Here is a 17,543-nt window from a genome sequence, read left to right on the forward strand (position 1 = left end):
GACGCTCACTTGGTCTCATTATACAAAAGGTGAATTGCATTCTAAGGGATGAAGCAAATGATCCTCATGATTCCTGCAGCTCTGGATCCGCTCATCTGCAGTCACACATGCTTTCCTCTAAAGATATTGACTAGTTATCCACAAACCCACAGGAAAAAATAGGACAGAAGAGATCCCCGATGGGTGAAGGGTCATGTAAGGTCCCCTTAATGGAAAAAGAGGAGAGCAGATACAGTATATACTGTCAGTGGAACACTTCAGTGTCCTTGCAATGGATGGAGAAGCAGAGCTCAATGTATTTTACCTCAAACCCACACTGCTTTTTCTTTAAATATAGTTTTCTGCTTTACTTTTATTTTTTAAACCTGTGATACAAATAAATAGCAAAAGAGGAAACACAATCATGAAACCAATGTACTGCACAACAAGCTGCCATAGATTATCACATGAAAGTCTGAATGGAGGAGAACACGCTCTGTCTAAGCATTTACACGGACAGCCCAGCGATTTCAGCTGTGCAACAGTTAAAGGGGTTGTCCAGGACTAGAAAAACATGACCGCTTTCTTGAAGAATCAGCACCACATCTACCCACACGTTTTGGATGATACTGCAGCTCAGCCTCTATTACTGCAATGGAGCTGAGCTGTTAATATGAGACAACGCATGGACAGATATGGCGCAGGCGTGTTTTTCCGATTCTAGACAACCCCTTGTGCTACAGGAGAACTGAACACTTACTGCTGGAGGTCCTAACAGCAGGACACCCTCTGATCAGCTTATTGTCGAGGAACCTAACAAAAGCTCTTGTCCAAAGCCGAGAAGGGCTTGTGTTATATGGACTCAAAAATGGAATATTCATTTTTTATATCACAATTATCCAGTCCTAGTATACAGATTTACCATCACACTTGAATGTATTTACCCCCTCCACTGTCTCCAATCTAGACCTTAGAAAGGTTTTCATGTACCTTAGAGTAGAGTTGTAATCACTTCAAGCATGAAGAGCATTGAAACCTGCGTGCCCCAGGACAATATGGTGCCCAAGTGGAGATTGTGGAGACCACACTGGGCGTGCAGTATACTGGCAGTATAGATTCGTTTGTATAGTGGAGTAAGAAAGGATGGAAAACACAACATTACTCAATAGTTAAATCTAATTTTTGCAGGGACCATGTGTGCTTGGCTTTATTGTGGGACAGCTGACTTCTCTGCATCTAATGTATATGATTCCAGGTCAGATGTGCCACCTCGCCGGTGGCTGTATAGTTCCTCATGCCCAGCGGAGTAACAAGAAATGTACCACCTTCTGAAAGCAGCAAAATCACAAGTGACGTATCCACCAGGAAAAGAAAATGGACCAAAAGCACTTTTCATTCACGATAGAAGACGAGCGTAGAAGAGAACTTCATGGCAACGGTTTAGGATTAAAAATGTTTAGGACAGACAGTCTGCTCATATTCTGCCAAGTCTATGAAGGAAAATATCGCAGAACTGAGCATCCAAATGTTTCTCAACCTCCACTCTCCATGTGGAGGGGGGGGGGCACTCATCAAACAATCCATTTTGGGCCCCTGTGGTCCCCAAGGGGAGGGAGGTTACAGTACAGTTTGCAGTCTCCAGCACAAGGTATTGGGAAATAGGGCAGGTTAAAAGACCCTTTGGGTCAGCAGAGTTGTAAAGAATTTCTCAAACCATTCACTCACATCAAGGAATGTGGATAACAAGAAGAAAAAGTTCTCCAAAGCTCTGCTCCGCCTGGGCCGTGTGCTCCTACAGAGAATAATGCCTGAAAACCAATATACAAAATACAGCTTGTAACAAGGGGAGCACAGTGCTGGCTCGTTTACTTTTTTGTTTCCACTTTTCTGTACAAAAGGATTAGAGAAATGCACAGGAGCAAGTTGGGGGGTGCTCTGGGTTGTGGGATTCTACTCTTTCCTCCGAACGTCTTTTGCTTGCTTGCTCTTCTCCTGTGAGGTGGAGGTTCAGGCTCACACGTCTGTAGAATAGTACAGAGTGTTCCTCTTCAGCTCCGAAAAACTAATTGGAGGATGCTGCAAGTAATAAAGGAGAACCTGGACCTAGGGAAGAAACACAACAGCAATGGATCAATACGGTTGGGAAATGCAAACTTTAAAGGGCATCTATCAGCAGATTTGTACCTACGAAACTGGCTGACCTGTAGCATGTGCGCATCAGCTGAAGGCCTCTGTACTGGTCCCATGTTCATATGTGCCCGCATTACTGAGAAAAATATTTTAAGATATGCAAATGAACCCCTAGGAGCAATGGGGGAGTTGCCGTTACTCATAGAGGATCAGATCAAAGTAGAAAGGACGTGGCAGTTACAGAGAGAGCAGAGTCTCTAGGTGTAATGACAACGCCCCCGTTGCCCCTAGAGTCTCATTTGCATATATTAAAACATCATTTTTCTCAGCAATGAGGACACATATGAACATGGGACCAACACAGATGCCTTCAGCTGCCAAGTGCACATGTAACAGGTCACCCAGTGTCATAGGGACAAATCTGCCCTTTAATCATCTTATAGTACACATATACAATTCATCTACATAAAACATTAAGTAACTTTGTAAATATAATTGTAATTTTTAGGCTGTACTGCTCCAGAGCTAAAATTCATAATTCTACAGTCTTCAGGACTGAAATCATATTTTCTGCAATGAACACATTTACATGGAGAATAACTAATAGTCATATTTCAAGGCAAGAAGCAGAGGGTTTCAGCTATGGACTGGTACAAGTGCTAAGGCCACATCTACGGTGCTGTGTCAGAAGTGAGCAGGTCCAAAGGAAACAATCAAGAGGCAGATGTGTGGATTCTTACCTGTGCCATAACATCATGTGACCAGATATCGGATGCCAGGTTTGGGTGACCTTTAATTTCCACTTCAGAGGGTCTAAGCAATGTGGGGCCAAAGACAGTGGCCAAGTTATGGAGTGACATCTTGTTAATTGGCTCTTTCTCTGCAACTCTGCAAGAAAAGAGAGAGGTTGGCACGGTAAGGGTCTGGTCGCAAAAGTAAAATATAAAAAACCCAGTTATTCTCCTACGTGTCCATACTGGCAGTTCAAAGACTTTTTTCTTGGAAGCACATGTAGATGAGGTAAGCAGAAGATGACTTATTGTCCAACCAGTGGTTTTTCTCTGATGGCTGACTGTATATTCTCTTTGCTATAACCATCAATGGCATGCAGACCTTTCAATTTCTATGGGGTCGCAAAAAATATGGACAGCACATGGATATTATTTGTGTGCTGTCAGCATCCGTGCCGCGATTGACAGAACATATCCTATTCTTGTCTTTAAGAAATAGGCATTTTTTCAATTGGGCCCACAAAAAGTGTGGGATGCACACAGGCTGCATTAATATTTTGAGGATCCGTGATTTGCGAACTGCAAAACGGATGCAGTTGTGTGCATGCCCCTTTATCAATACTTAATATTGGCACAACTGATCCTTCCTCCCTCTTACTCCAGGCTGGCTCTGGCACTGTTGGTTGGGGATCTTCACCATCACGTTTGCTCAGTTAACAAGGCTCTCATAAACAGGTAATAATAGTATGAAATTCCCCCAAATCCATCCTTTTTTATTGCATCTCTGTACCTTCTTGCCCATCCCTATTTTCTGTCAATATGATTCTATTATACATGTAGCACAGTAGTAATATTTTTTTGCAATCTTAAAGGGGATCTCCAGGTATTCTTCACAATGGCTGCCAGCAACCCATCCTGGAACGTGAAAAGGACAGGTTGCGACCCATTGCAGAACTGTTTTGGGTTGGGCCCTCACTACACACTATACTCTGGAGCCTGCCTTCATCTTACAGCGCTGAGCATTCCACTCAGGCTGCTCAGACGGACAGCTTATTGCAGACAGGATAAAATCATTGCCATCTACTGTAGAGCAGGAACTCTTGTGCCGCTGTCCAGTATTGTATCATATCTCCTAGCTGTTGTGCTGTGGACAACACTAGATTTTGGTCTAATGTGAAAAATAGCAGTCTACCCTGCTTTCTAGACAGAATGTGATGTCACTGGATGAATGTTTCTCTCATGGATGGGAGGGATCAGACTTGCATTTGGTATGACTTGGCACCACAATGCCATTTTGTTTGGAGGAAATGGACATTGATCATTTATGAGCTATAAACCATCAGCACAGTTACAGTATGATGTACAGCTAGTGCTGTGTTCTGGGATGACTTAACGCATATTGCAGATATAAAAAAATATTTTTCTGCCAAGAGAGCACATTGCACTTTCCCATCTTAAGGTTCTGCCACACATGATCTGCTGCTATGAGAAAAACAGCTGCTGAATTCCCCCTCCTCTCATGTTCCCTCCTGAGCTGGTCACCCTCCAAGGCAGCAGATGTGGGAGCTGGCGAATACCCGTCTCTTGGATGGAAAACTTGACTTTCTCTCTAAACTCATGGCCTGGTTCTCATGAAAGAGTAACTTAAAGAAGATTTGTAACCAAGAAACAAATGTTCTGTGTTCTAGTCACGATCATTACCTGGACGGAGTGTCAGCTAATTTTAATCTAAAGTCAGTTTATCAAAGGCAGATGAAATTCTGAGTGACAGCTACGTCTGTATACACACTTGCCCTGAGAATACTATCAATCACTGATAACACCTCCCCCATGTACAGCTATCAGTGACTGACAGCTACGTCTGTATACACATTTACACAGATAATGCTATCACTCACTAATTACACTTCTCCCATGTACAGCCAACAGTGACTGACAGCTACGTCTGTATACACAATTACGTAGAGAATACTATCAATCACTGATAACACCTCCCCCATGTACAGCTATCAGTGACTGACAGCTACGTCTGTATACACATTTACACAGATAATGCTATCACTCACTAATTACACTTCTCCCATGTACAGCCAACAGTGACTGACAGCTACGTCTGTATACACAATTACGTAGAGAATACTATCAATCACTGATAACACCTCCCCCATGTACAATGAAGTCATAAAATAACAGATTTAAAATGTAAAAATTACATGTTTTACTGAATTTTTTCCCACAAATTAAAAAAATATAAATATATTTTTATATATATATATATATATATATATATATATATATATATATCTGCTCAGCTCCTTCTGCTCTATAACATTCTGCCTGCAGATTGTGCTGCATTTTGTGGTAACAAGTCTTCTTCAAAGACCAATCCAACCAATTATGATATTAATACTGAATAGCACAAGTACTGATGCTTTATAACCACAGTGTGATACATACGTACTAGAAAGTAATCAGAGACTCTTCCATGTTCCACAACTAAAACTGCCTGATGAAAAGCAGAAAACTGCTGAAATGTAACTACATGATGGTATGCTGAATGAATTGACTGACTTAAAGATTATGGACACCTTTGACGTGGAAAAAATATTTTTACATACGTTAGTGGTTACCTTAAGTTAAAAAGTTGCACCTGCACGTTCAGACGAACCACATACTCAGTTTACAACTGATTCCTAGTTTCAGACTTTCTCCATGTACATGTGTCCCTCCCAGTGATGCATGCTAGATGTGGGGTCAGTCTGTCCAGGATGCTGTTTCCGTCACTAGGTCTCATGTATCATCACAACTTCATTTCTGTACTGATCTCCTATCAATTGTACTGACGAACTCTGATGATGACTGAGGAGTGTGTAATTTCCCCATCTCCCCTCCAGAGGTCTACCAGGCGCTCTTCCCTTTCTCTGTACACGGATACATAGACTATGTGATATATAACCCTATGTAGACTCTGTGTTATCTGCCCTCCCTGAAAACACACATGCTCCCCACTCCCCAGACTGATCTTTTGTTTACGAATCCATCCCTTCCTGCTGCTCTCTCTAAGGGCTCATTCAGACGCCATAAGTGTTTTGCGGTCTGCAGGGCCAGCGCTATATAGAAATGCCTATTTTTGTCTGCGATTGCGGACAAGAATAGGACATGCTCTATATTATTTCCCGGACTGCGGAACGGAACTACAGATGCGGACAGTGCATAGCCAGCCAGGTTTTTCTGGTTTTAGATCTACCTAAGGGCTCATGCATACAAACGTATTTTATTTCTGTGTCCGTTCCGTTTTTGAAGACCATAGACGGAACCATTCATTTCCACAAAAAGAATGGAAGTTACTCCGTGTGCATTCTGTCTCCGTAAGTCCGTTCCGAAAAAAAAAAAAAAAAAAAACGAACAACATGTCCTATTATTTTCCACATCATGGACAAGGATAGTACTGTTCTATTAGGGGCCAGCTGTTCCGTTCTGCAAAATACGGAATGCACACGAACGTCAGCCATGTTTTTTGCGGATCAGTTTTTTGCAGACCGCAAAATACATTCGGTCGTGTGCATGAGCCCTAACACAGAGAAGGGAGGGTGGGAGCAGAGACAACATATCCAGGAGCACTGTGCTAATCCATGAAGCAGCTGCATGAACAGCTATGTGAAAGAATTACACACACACTACAGCAACAAAATGGTAGGGAAGTTTTAATGACTACTATTTAAAAAGTTGCTTAATTTTGTATTTAGGAAGCAAATGAACAAAAACAACACTCAGATGACGTTAAAAACAGTTTGACGTAAGAGCCCACAATTATTGAACTGATGACTACTGCAACGTAATTTCAGGTTACCAGAGACTCTGCTTTTTACCTTTTTAAGTGCTGAAGCAAGAAGAGGAAGGTCATAAGATTGGGCTCGGGCAGGGATCGCAGGAGGTGCATCATGCAGTTTTCCCTGGCAGCTGGATCAGACAGAGCTGTAACCATGGAAACTCAAGAGGATTAGAAGTCACAAGCGGCGCACAATTAAAAAGAGGATAAATCCACAATGGGGCTTTGTAAACAGCTGCACCAGAGACTATCAAGATGCAAACATGTCTAGGACCTGGCCTAGGAATGGCTGCTCATAGATACAACTGTATAAAGCACACTCAGCTGCTATCTGACATAGAAGCTCCACAATAAAGAACTGCTCTCCATACTGTAGAACTGCCACTAGCACTTTTCCACCCTGCATTTGGGAAGGTGGCACCAGCTGGAAATGCTACAAACATTATGGTAAGTAGGCACATTGATAACCGTACAGAGAAGCTCCTGGATCCACCTCTATTAGTCCAAGGGAAGCACAAAGGGCGACTCATTATAGTGGAGCCTTCACTTCAACGATAACCAGCTACACGAGTAGATAATCGGGGAGACACCTGATGCTTGGTCCAGATAATCTGCCCATGTAAAGGTGCAGCACATCCTGCCGTTTTTGCAGGCACCAGATCGTGCTGTCTAAACAGCGATCTGCTGCCCAGAAACAAAGCAGCTGTATGAGGACGAGTAATCGCAATAGCCATTGCTCATTTTCCTACTGTGGAGGTGACCGCTGCATGCAAATGCATGCAGTGCTTCACCTCCACTGAATGAGCAGCCGACTGTCGGGAAGGACAATTCCTTCCTGGCAATCTGCTGCTCATCTGGGCCTGTAAATGTGCCTATAGCGTGGCTTCCACCCCCCTAAACCTAGAAGCTCTAAGGGGTAGTCATGGTTGAAATGAAGAGCTCCAGTGTAAACCATTAGATTTAAGTAATTTTCTGTCATTACTACATATAAGACCAATTTTTGTGTGCCTGTACCACCGCCTCAAATACCAGACAGGTCTGATCACTTCAACAATCAACAGTGAAGCCATTTGTTGGAACGTTCAGATCCATGGTTAGGACGAGATCTGCGGCCACAATACGAACCCGTATTATGCTCATGCCACACTCGTCTAACATACTGTATCTGCAGTAGATGACATTAAATGACATTTTTGCATCAGGCTCAGTTGCTGAACGACTTCTACAGATCTTGTGTCGCAGCCACTAAATACTTCAAGAAAAAAAAACTACAAAAATATAATGGAATTGACTTTTCTGTATTACTTGCTATAGAGAAAATCATTTTTACAACGGAGAATGGGGACATACCGATCCCTTCCATAAATGCCAGATACAGCTTGTCTGTAAGGAGAGGTTCTGGGAGCTCCCGGAAGTAAAGTTTTAATGTTCCAGCGATGGCATTGATGTCCATGTCACTAAGCATCATCAGAATGTCTTTATTATCTAAGAGAGACACCAGAGAAGACCCATCAGATGAAAGATTCACACACAACTACATTACCACATGTTACATATGAATTCAACTTACTGGCATCAAATGCAGCCTTCAAGGCCTGGATATCTGTGGCCACTCCAGATATTCTGTAAATCCCAACCTCCTCAATGCCACGTTTCTCCACCTCCTCTATACATTGACGGACAATATATGGCACCTTGGATCTTTCCCGCCTGGTGAAGAGACAGAAATGTGCTCATTAAAGGAATGGTAATAAGCTTGGCTTACCAGCCGTACAGGAGAAGATGAAGACACCAGTTCTAGTAATTGGTAAAGTCACAGTAAACGGACACATTTAGATTTAATGGGTGCTCCACAAATCTGAGAGGGGAGGATGTTGTTCGTGGTCTACTTACTTTGTTACCACGCTGATTTTAACTCCAAAAACACCCGTCTGCTTTTTGGAGGGCGTCCTTTTCAAGCTCATATCGCGGCTGCTAAACTTCATGGAAAACTCCACTTTAATCTGGTGATAGAAAAAAAATAAAGTTAAAACAAAACAAAACTAATAATAATAAAAATAATAAATATCTCTGAAGAAATTGATACATCTAAATCGTTTTACGAGTTGTACTGCAAATGAATCATAATCTACAACATGAATGAAAATGAACTGATGTAGGGAGATGTCAGGTATTCAGATAAGGCTCTGTTCTCACCAGCGTCATGTCTTCTGTTTATGATGGAAGCCAAGATGCGTTAACACCATAATGGATCAGTTTCTCGACAGACCCAGCACAGACTGAACCCATCAACTTTAAAGGGATTCTTTCACCTCGTATAACACAAATTCAGATTTTAAACCAGTCATGCTCCACAGCTTACCTTGAATCGGCTGTGCTGTTTTTTTATTGTAATCCGTTCAGCAGTTTTGCAGAAAAACTACTTTTATAAAACCCTGAAGGTGCCCAGAGGGGCGTTATGTTCCCCTTTGTGTGCCCAGTAACGCCCCTCTTACAGTGCCCAAAACGCCTTCCTCCAGAATCCCTAACCGCCCACAGCGTCTCATCCCTCTCCTCCCCCTCCCTGACGGCCGAGCGAAGTCTCGCGCGAGCATCGGACGTCACTGGGCTCGGCGCATGCCCAGTGACGACGATGAAGCTCCTGCCCTCAGTCTCCAGCAAATCGCACTGGCGAAGCCCTCAGTGGGTACTGCGTCTGCGCGAGACTTCGCTCGGCCGTCAGGGAGGGGGAGGAGAGGGAGGACACGCTGTGGGCAGTTAGGGATTCTGGAGGAAGGCGTTTTGGGCACTGTAAGAGGGGCGTTACTGGGCACACAAAGGGGAACATAACGCCCCTCTGGGCACCTTCAGGGTTTTATAAAAGTCGTTTTTCTGCAAAACTGCTGGACGGATTACAATAAAAAACAGCACAGCCGATTCAAGGTAAGCTGTGGAGCATGACTGGTTTAAAATCTGAATTTGTGTTATACGAGGTGACAGAATCCCTTTAATGGGGTCCATTAAAGTTCCATTATTGATGGCAAGAATGACACTACAGACAACTCATCAGAAAATACCAGAACGCTTGATGAATTAATGGGATACATGGCCAAAATATAAATGCTACTGGTTTTAGGATGGATGTATTATTTTATGGTGTCTCATTGACATCTGTGTACTTGAGGACCTGAACATTTTCACCATTTGCCAGAGACTTGACTGACAGCAGCCAAATGAAACTCTGACATCGTTTCTAAAGCAAAAAAAATTCATCAAGTCAAGGGGATTTTTAAGACAAATACTTAATAGCATTATGGTTTAGTGAATTATTGACACAATGTGACAAGTTCTCTGGATTGCAAAACTAAAAGGAACGTGCAGGTTTTGCAGTTTACAATGGTGTCAGTTTATCAAGACGGGTGTTATATATTGCAGTCTTGATCTACGTCACGACAAATAAAGTGTGCAAAATTCATGAAGATGCACAGGGTTTAAATAAATGTGGCACATCTCTGACCCTTCACATGCCAGAAAATCTAATTTGAAAAGTTTTTACCACCACCAAACTGGTGCAGCGCTTCCCAATGTATGCAGGAGAAATACTACAGAAATACTGTACCAGAAAGAAAAAGACACCTGGAAAACTTATTGTGATTGAGCTCAGATTTATAAAGTATAAACTGTTAGTGGTGTTTTGTGAAAGATCACACAACCAAGGTGGTGCACCCTTTATTTTGGGTTCTTCAGCAGGGTGTATGAGGCAGGATCACATTAATACTCGGTGGCATCTCCCCTTCCTACAATACAGGCTGCCCCTCTGGTAACGGTCATACAGATGCTGGATATCCTCCTGTGGTATGTCATTCCAAGCTCTTTCAATTTAAGATCTGTAGTTCAGCCAAGGTGGTTGTTGGCTGCAGTGTATGGGAGATCCGTCGCCCCATCCAGTCCCAGACATTCTCTATGGGGGAGAGATCTGGTGATCGAGCTGGCCAGAGGAGCTGCTGGATAACTTGAAGAGCGCATTGTGTAGCGTGGACAGTGTGTGGCCCTGGGTTATCTTGTTGGAACACCACCTCTCCTAAGTCAAAGAAGGCAGTACCAAAGGTTCCACAATGTCCTGGACATACCAAAGGATGGTCAATATTGCCTCCACAAATACCAGATGGGAACAGCCATGGTAGCTAATGTCACCCCACACCATGACACCTGGTGTTGGACCTAGGTGTCTCTGCACCATGCAAGATAACAGTAGATGCTCTCCCATCCTCCTGCAACCAATTACGCATGTGAATTTCACTGTATACGTTACGTACCCCGTTCATCTCGATCACATCCACGTGCCAGTTCTTGCTTTGCACGGCTTGAGGATCCAGCTATTAAAAAGAAAAAAGAAACCAGGTAAGACACGGTGTCCTATGTTCCATCAAGTAGATTCCTGTTATGCAGCACAGATATACGTAATAACTTCAGACCAAGAGAGACTCATCTAGTAGGCATTTATTTCCTATTATTTATACAACGCTAACTCATTTTAATGGAAGGGGCAGTAGATACATGGAGGTGGACTTAGGGGTACTGGGAAAGAAGGAACACTGTAAATACTAGTCAGATGCAAAACTCAGGAGCCCAAAGCGTCCATTATACCCTGCCCCACTGTGCGGGTATACAGCAATAAGCAGAATACCGTAACACAACAGCTTCCTCTCTCGTTAGCGCTGTCAATACCTTGACATTTCTCAACCGTACAATGACATTTAGGCCGACAATACAATGGCAGAAACCACAACCCTTTAATAAAAGGTAGGACAAAGCACCTTGTATGGCCTCAGATCTATTTCTACACCTGTCAGAAAACCGCAAGTATTTCCCAACGACTCAAGAGAAAATCTATTTCTATCCAATTAGCCATGGGATAAACAGGCGAGGATCTGAAAGTTCAAGTTTCCATTTCAATAGGGTCTACCAAACATTTCTCATCTATTTATAAGCCCTGGGAAAGGCGGCCGGCCATTTCCTGCTCGACTTTTATTTTGCCCAAGGTTATAAGAAAAAAATAAATCCCTGCATGTAGTCATAATTCATGTCACTATGTGAGAATATACTCTGCTGTATATCCATCTGTCCAGTGCAATGTATGGGGCAGCTGATTTCAGATGTCTGTGCAGATATAAGGGTGGCTGCAGGAAAACAGAGGGAGGCCTCATACAAGGACCACACGGACGAGGATGGCAGACACTTACTTTAGTACTGCTATTCCAACATGCAAGTACTAAAAACCCTGGGAGCCACCAGTCACAGTCAGATTTCTAGATGCATTATATTTTGACCAAACACACAGCATTAAAATGGGCAATAGAAAAATAAAATTATTTTAAAGTACGAACATACAGGGAGGACCTATCCTAGAGTGGCCATTAGGGTGGGTTCAGGGAGTAACTGTCCCCATGTACCCCCACGAGTCAGCAAAGTGAAGGGAAAATTACCTCCATTGTGCCAACAGAGGCTCCATATTTGCGGCTGTGCTTGGTACTACAGATTATCTCCGTGCTGCTTCCCCCCCCCCCCCCAAATTTTTTTTTAAAATAAATTCAAATCATACATTTGATACACTTTTAAGGAACCATGCTACCCATAAATTGAGTGTGTACTTCTAGAGAAGTGATCTCCAACCTGTGGCTCGCTAGCTATTGCAAAATTATTACACCTATCAGGGAGCTGGGAACATTGTTCTAGAGCCTTCAGGTTCCTGAATTCACACTGTTCACTACTACTAGCTGCCGGATCTAAAGCGGTGTGTGCCCGCACTAGGTGAAGACACGGGTCACTGATTCTCATATTAAACATGTATTTTCCCGATGATTCCCAATGAGCAGATGAGAATCAATGATCTGGTCATTTGGAGCTATATTCAACCAGAATGTGCCAAGTGGCAAATGTAGGAAAATCTTGTTGAAGATTGAGTGTTGGAAAACAACGTAGCATTTATATATTTCTTTTAAATAGACATATTAGGTGTACTTCAGGCGCATATTGCGGTGCAACAGTTAGTGGCGCCGCAGTCTGCAACTTCTAAATAAGTAGGCTTGGAGCAGGCGGGGAAGAGCACAAGCCGGTAGGCCCGTCTCATTTATTATTTTCTACGCCTGTTTCAGGAGTAGAAAACAATCTAAAAAGTAAGAGAGCTAGGAAGCTGGCACCTCTTCATAACTTCGGCGGAACCACCGCCATCTTAGGGCTTTATTAAGACCAGCTTAAGCAAAAACCTTCAGGAAATACAGTGTTTTCTACACTTTTACAACAGCATTGTGACACGAGATGGGCCAGGCCAACCCCAGTAACACCGTTAGGCCCCATTCACAAGACTGTATTTTTGTCTGCATCCGTTACGCAATTGTGCGGATCGGATACGGATCTATTCATTTCAATGGCGCCGCAAAAAAGATCATGTCCTATTCTTGTCCGTTTTTGAGGACAAGAATAGGCATTTCTATCATAGGAAGGATGCTCCGATCCGCACAATGCGGAACACACACAGCCGGTATCCGTGTTTTGCGGATCCGCAAAAACTGATACGGTCGTGTGAATGAGCCCTAAGCTGAACTCACACAGGTAACATCCAGATGTATATATGAGTGGATGCAGAATTATACCGCAGTCCTTACAGTTACAAATGGAGAGCGAGCTATGGATCTTTGTGTAATGTGCAGATTACATCGAGCCTGTTGTCCATGAATACAAGTAGTAGTACTGTGTGCTGTACTGATCACATCGGGTTTTGTGGCTTTCTTGCGCACTGACCTGTGAAGTTTTTTCGCCCTACTCGATATCCCTGTGTGAACCCTGGCTCACTGGAGCCCATATCTAAAACTTTTTGATGTAAAATTACCAAATGGTTTTCTTTGCAAGCAAAAATGTGAGATCCCATCATCCTACTGGTGTAATTACAAGGAGTAACGGACCTGAATAAGATTATCCCCTCTCACATTTCCTCTGTATTCTCCAGGGCCCATCCAGTGAATGCACATAGCCCAGAGTCCCCCATCCGAAGCAACTTCAAAGGGATGCTTGCAAGATACTGGATAGAGAATATTATGCATGCACCACTAACAAGCCCAAGTAAGCGCAATTCAGCTGAGCAGCGCTCATGAGTCAGCAGGTATCCATTTTTTAATGCACCGCAAGAAGACTCCCCATCTCCAAGACCGTGCAGCACAATGAGGACATTCAAGTGCAGGAGACGGGAGGCAAAGATTATGACCAGCTGATGACATCCATTCATTTATCAGATAGCTAAGCGGCAGCTGTAATAGTGCAAGGAACATCCTGGCGTCATGGTGCACTACACCTGGCAAACACATTCCCTATTGTGCAGTCAGCTGGAGGCCGGAGCTTGGATGTAATCCTTGTCATCTGGTACTAGTATTACGTGTTAATGGTCACCTTGAAGAAATGTGTTTCATTCATGGAATCCATAAAACACCACGACAAATTGTGCTATTCATTAGCAACAGTCCATACTACGTAGAAGTCAACTGACAAGAGTCTTCCAATTGGAGGCCACGTCCAGGACATACACAACACCGTATTCTACTACAAATCTACCAGACGATAAGAAGACAATCACAGGGTGCAAATACACCAAAAATAACAATTAAAAATGTATATGGTCTGTTCTGGAGGAAAAACGTGCTAAAAAAAAAACGACACTGAACAGGAAAGGAAAGGGTGACGTGTTGCAGGACGGTGCACGGGCTCATTTTCCATTGACCTTGCTGTTGAATCTCGAATGTTATGATAGTCATAAAGTCCCATCCATGGAAACCGTTACAACCAGAAACCTGAGCGGGAAGCTGGTGCCCTCTGCATGTTTCTAATTATCTACGCCAGTCATTAGCACAATGAAGGAAATATGGGGAAATGAGTAGACACTGGATATTTAAATGTAATTGTGAAGGCGCACACATCTTCTATTAAGATATCAAGCAGGCCGTGGAAGAGGCCCATTACCGTAACCACATCTATAGGTGCAGGAAATAGCAGCATTACGGACTGGCAGCTAGAGAAAACAATGCTCTCTTACAGATGACTGGAAGGAGAGGAGAATTTGGTCCTTTGAGGTAGGATTTGAGATAATATAGAGGCAGGGGCGAGCAACCTGCAGCACTCCAGCGGTTGTGAAACCACAATTCTGAGCATGCACCATTTATTTCTATGACAGTTCTGAGAAGAGCAGAGCAAGTATCCATGCTGGGAGTTGTAGTGTCACAACAGCTGGAGTGCCGCAGGCTGCCCACCCCTAAATATATAGACTTTGATGCTTTCTCACTAGGAGCCACATACAATATTCTCCTAAAATGAGCCTAGTCGTTTGTTAGGTCATACTTAAGTTGCAGAGGGGCAAAGGTTGGCAATAGCAAAAATTCGGTATTCCACTAGAAACCGATTGCAAAGTACTGGATTCAGCCTGTTGGTCCGAATAAGCAGGAACGGATAGGGGTTATAAATCAGATGGTACGGTTAGAAAGGGGGGTCTATTTGAAAAGGTAAAGACTCCCTAAACTCCAGAAGCAATGGGAGACTTGTATTCTTCATTCTGGTTTAGCCTCCTAGGAATTGACGAGAACATGGCTGGTAGATACTATGAGAATATCTAGTTCTGCTCAGAGAGGAAGGAACACCAGTAGATGACTGTTGGGTGTTGTGGATACCTTCTAAGTCTGTGATGGTAACCTCTGGCACTCCAGCTGTGGTAAAACTACAACTCCCAAGATGTACACTTGCTTGGCTGCTCTCAGAACTCCATAGAAATGAATAGAGCCTGCTGGGAGTCGTAGTTTCACCACAGCTAGAGAGGTGTAGAGGTTTGCTGAGGGAGATGAGGACACTGAACGGAGGATGGAGGTCATTGTACTGTACGTTTTGTTAATTTAATTGCAAAAATACCAATAAAAATGGATTGATTAAAAAAAATAAAAAATAAATGGGCCTAGTCCTTGTTAGTTATGTGGTTCCAAAATAATCCATGTGCCATATGGAGAAAGATTAAAGCAACCCTCCGGTTGGACTACCGATGCTCAGTGTGCTTCAGGCAGTCTAAGAAGCAATGAGGCCATCTTGGATGGCAGAAGAGGAGCCCTGGAATTGACAGATCGGCAACTGAAAAGGAGGGCACCATGTAAGTGTTCATTCCCCAGTTAAGGGGGGTTATCTGAGATGCCTCACAATCCCATGTGGCTTAGAATTCGGGGATCACGTGCTGTACATTCGGCACATGATCCCAGCCTGGGATTACATCCTGCAGTGCATGCGAGTCTCTTGCGGAAGTGCTAGTGAGAGACTCGCACTCATGCACGCACTGCCGATTCTAATCCCAGGCTGGGATCACATGCCAAATGTACAGCATATGATCTCAGAAGTGCCGAACGCACAAGACCGTGCAGCATCTCAGATAACCCCTATCTGTGAATTATTTTTAAATTAAAATGGAGAATAAATTTGCAGAATACCTACAAAATAATGTGGATTTTCTTCATGGCAAGGAAAAGGCTTCTGTAAAGCCCCATTCACTTGCACAGTACTTCACTGGATTTTTGGTGCAGATACCTCATATGAAAATATTTAAAAATATGCTATGTGATAAATCAGCCTTAATTGGGTTGTACCATGAATTATTACTTTACAGCTAGCTCAGGCAAGTTTTTATTTTTCAATTTCATTGTGCCCCATGCTGTTTTTTTTTTTATTCCCTCTCAGAATGTCCACCTAATATGGCCAGTGCTGGTGGTCACACGTGCTCAGTAGGTTAAACCTACCACCTGGATCCTCCTGTACATGGGTGATGGAGAGATTCCTGCTATTGTACATAGAACTGCTATAGAACACGTTCAAATTTTTTTGCAGTGCGGACCGTCTCTTGCGGATCGCGGACACATTCACTCCGCAAATAGCCTGCACAAGGACGGTGGCTGTGCATGTCGGACCACAATTTGCGGTCCACGGCACAGGCATGGGGCACACACGTTCGTGTGCATGAGCCCTTATAGAGTAGCTAACTTACATCTGGTGGCATGAGAGGCAGAGCTTGCCAAGAGCTACGAAGATATAGTATCTCCGCAATCCGTACATAGCAAGGATGGATGCTTATTGTCATCTGCTATTTAAGAAGCAATGAGTGAAACATATTACCACCAGATAAGGGGTTAATCAGTATTCACCGAGTTCAGGATGTCAGGAAGTCAAATGGAAATACAATGCATACTACACCAATTAAGGCACGGCAAACACCCCAGGCGACTCGGACATGTCTCCTGACAGCTCCCTCAGGTCATCCCACTTCTCAAATAACCAGCAGATGGTTACAGAACGGCCATGGACTGTCCCTGGACTGTTGTGTGACTCAATGCGGCACAGTGATTCACTCCAGTCTGGCCATCACTTTCCCTGTGTGTACCCGCGTCCTGACTCACTACGTGTGTGGGGACTCTCAGACGTCTCCGAGTTCATTACGTTACAGTTCACCAGTCATTATCTGAACAGGTCATAAACGCCTGGAAGTTAGGTATATCGACCCTGGGTTTCAATGAATCCTGACAATGACAAACACAGATAATTAGATAATTGTTTACCGGGACTTTAGAAATAAGAAGGGAGTGTGTGTCATCCGAAAATGATCAATTCTTTAAATTATGTTTTTGGTCAGATTTATCATAAACATACGCCACTTTTGTGGCATGAGTCGTGCGAAAACATTTTTACATTACTCCGCTGCTTGAAAGTGACCTTTAGGTGGTTTTTGATGTACTGTATGTAGCCAAAGCCAGAAGTTACTCCAGTGTTTGGCTCAAACACTTCCTGCGTGAACCTAGCCCTAGGGTGGAACCTCCGAACCCTGG

At 43.4% G+C, this 17,543-nt stretch overlaps 1 protein-coding gene across 4 annotated transcripts in view; it reads right to left on the reverse strand.

Moving 5' to 3' along the window:
* Window positions 1-524: 524 nt before the first annotated feature.
* ABR (ABR activator of RhoGEF and GTPase) overlaps window positions 525-17,543 on the reverse strand; it is a 381,876-nt gene continuing 364,857 nt past the window's right edge. For all 4 annotated transcript variants that reach the window (XM_040423381.1, XM_040423382.1, XM_040423383.1 and 1 more), the window contains 7 exons: window positions 10,965-11,024; window positions 8,563-8,672; window positions 8,240-8,379; window positions 8,020-8,154; window positions 6,710-6,815; window positions 2,850-2,997; window positions 525-2,082 (listed from right to left, as the gene is read on the reverse strand). In XM_040423381.1, the coding sequence (XP_040279315.1) occupies window positions 1,993-2,082; window positions 2,850-2,997; window positions 6,710-6,815; window positions 8,020-8,154; window positions 8,240-8,379; window positions 8,563-8,672; window positions 10,965-11,024 (789 nt within the window). In that variant the 3' untranslated portion in view covers window positions 525-1,992. The remainder of the gene's footprint in view (window positions 2,083-2,849; window positions 2,998-6,709; window positions 6,816-8,019; window positions 8,155-8,239; window positions 8,380-8,562; window positions 8,673-10,964; window positions 11,025-17,543) is intronic.

The sequence above is a fragment of the Bufo bufo genome, chromosome 3 (assembly GCF_905171765.1).
Source record: "Bufo bufo chromosome 3, aBufBuf1.1, whole genome shotgun sequence".
In the NCBI taxonomy this organism is placed as follows: domain Eukaryota; kingdom Metazoa; phylum Chordata; class Amphibia; order Anura; family Bufonidae; genus Bufo; species Bufo bufo.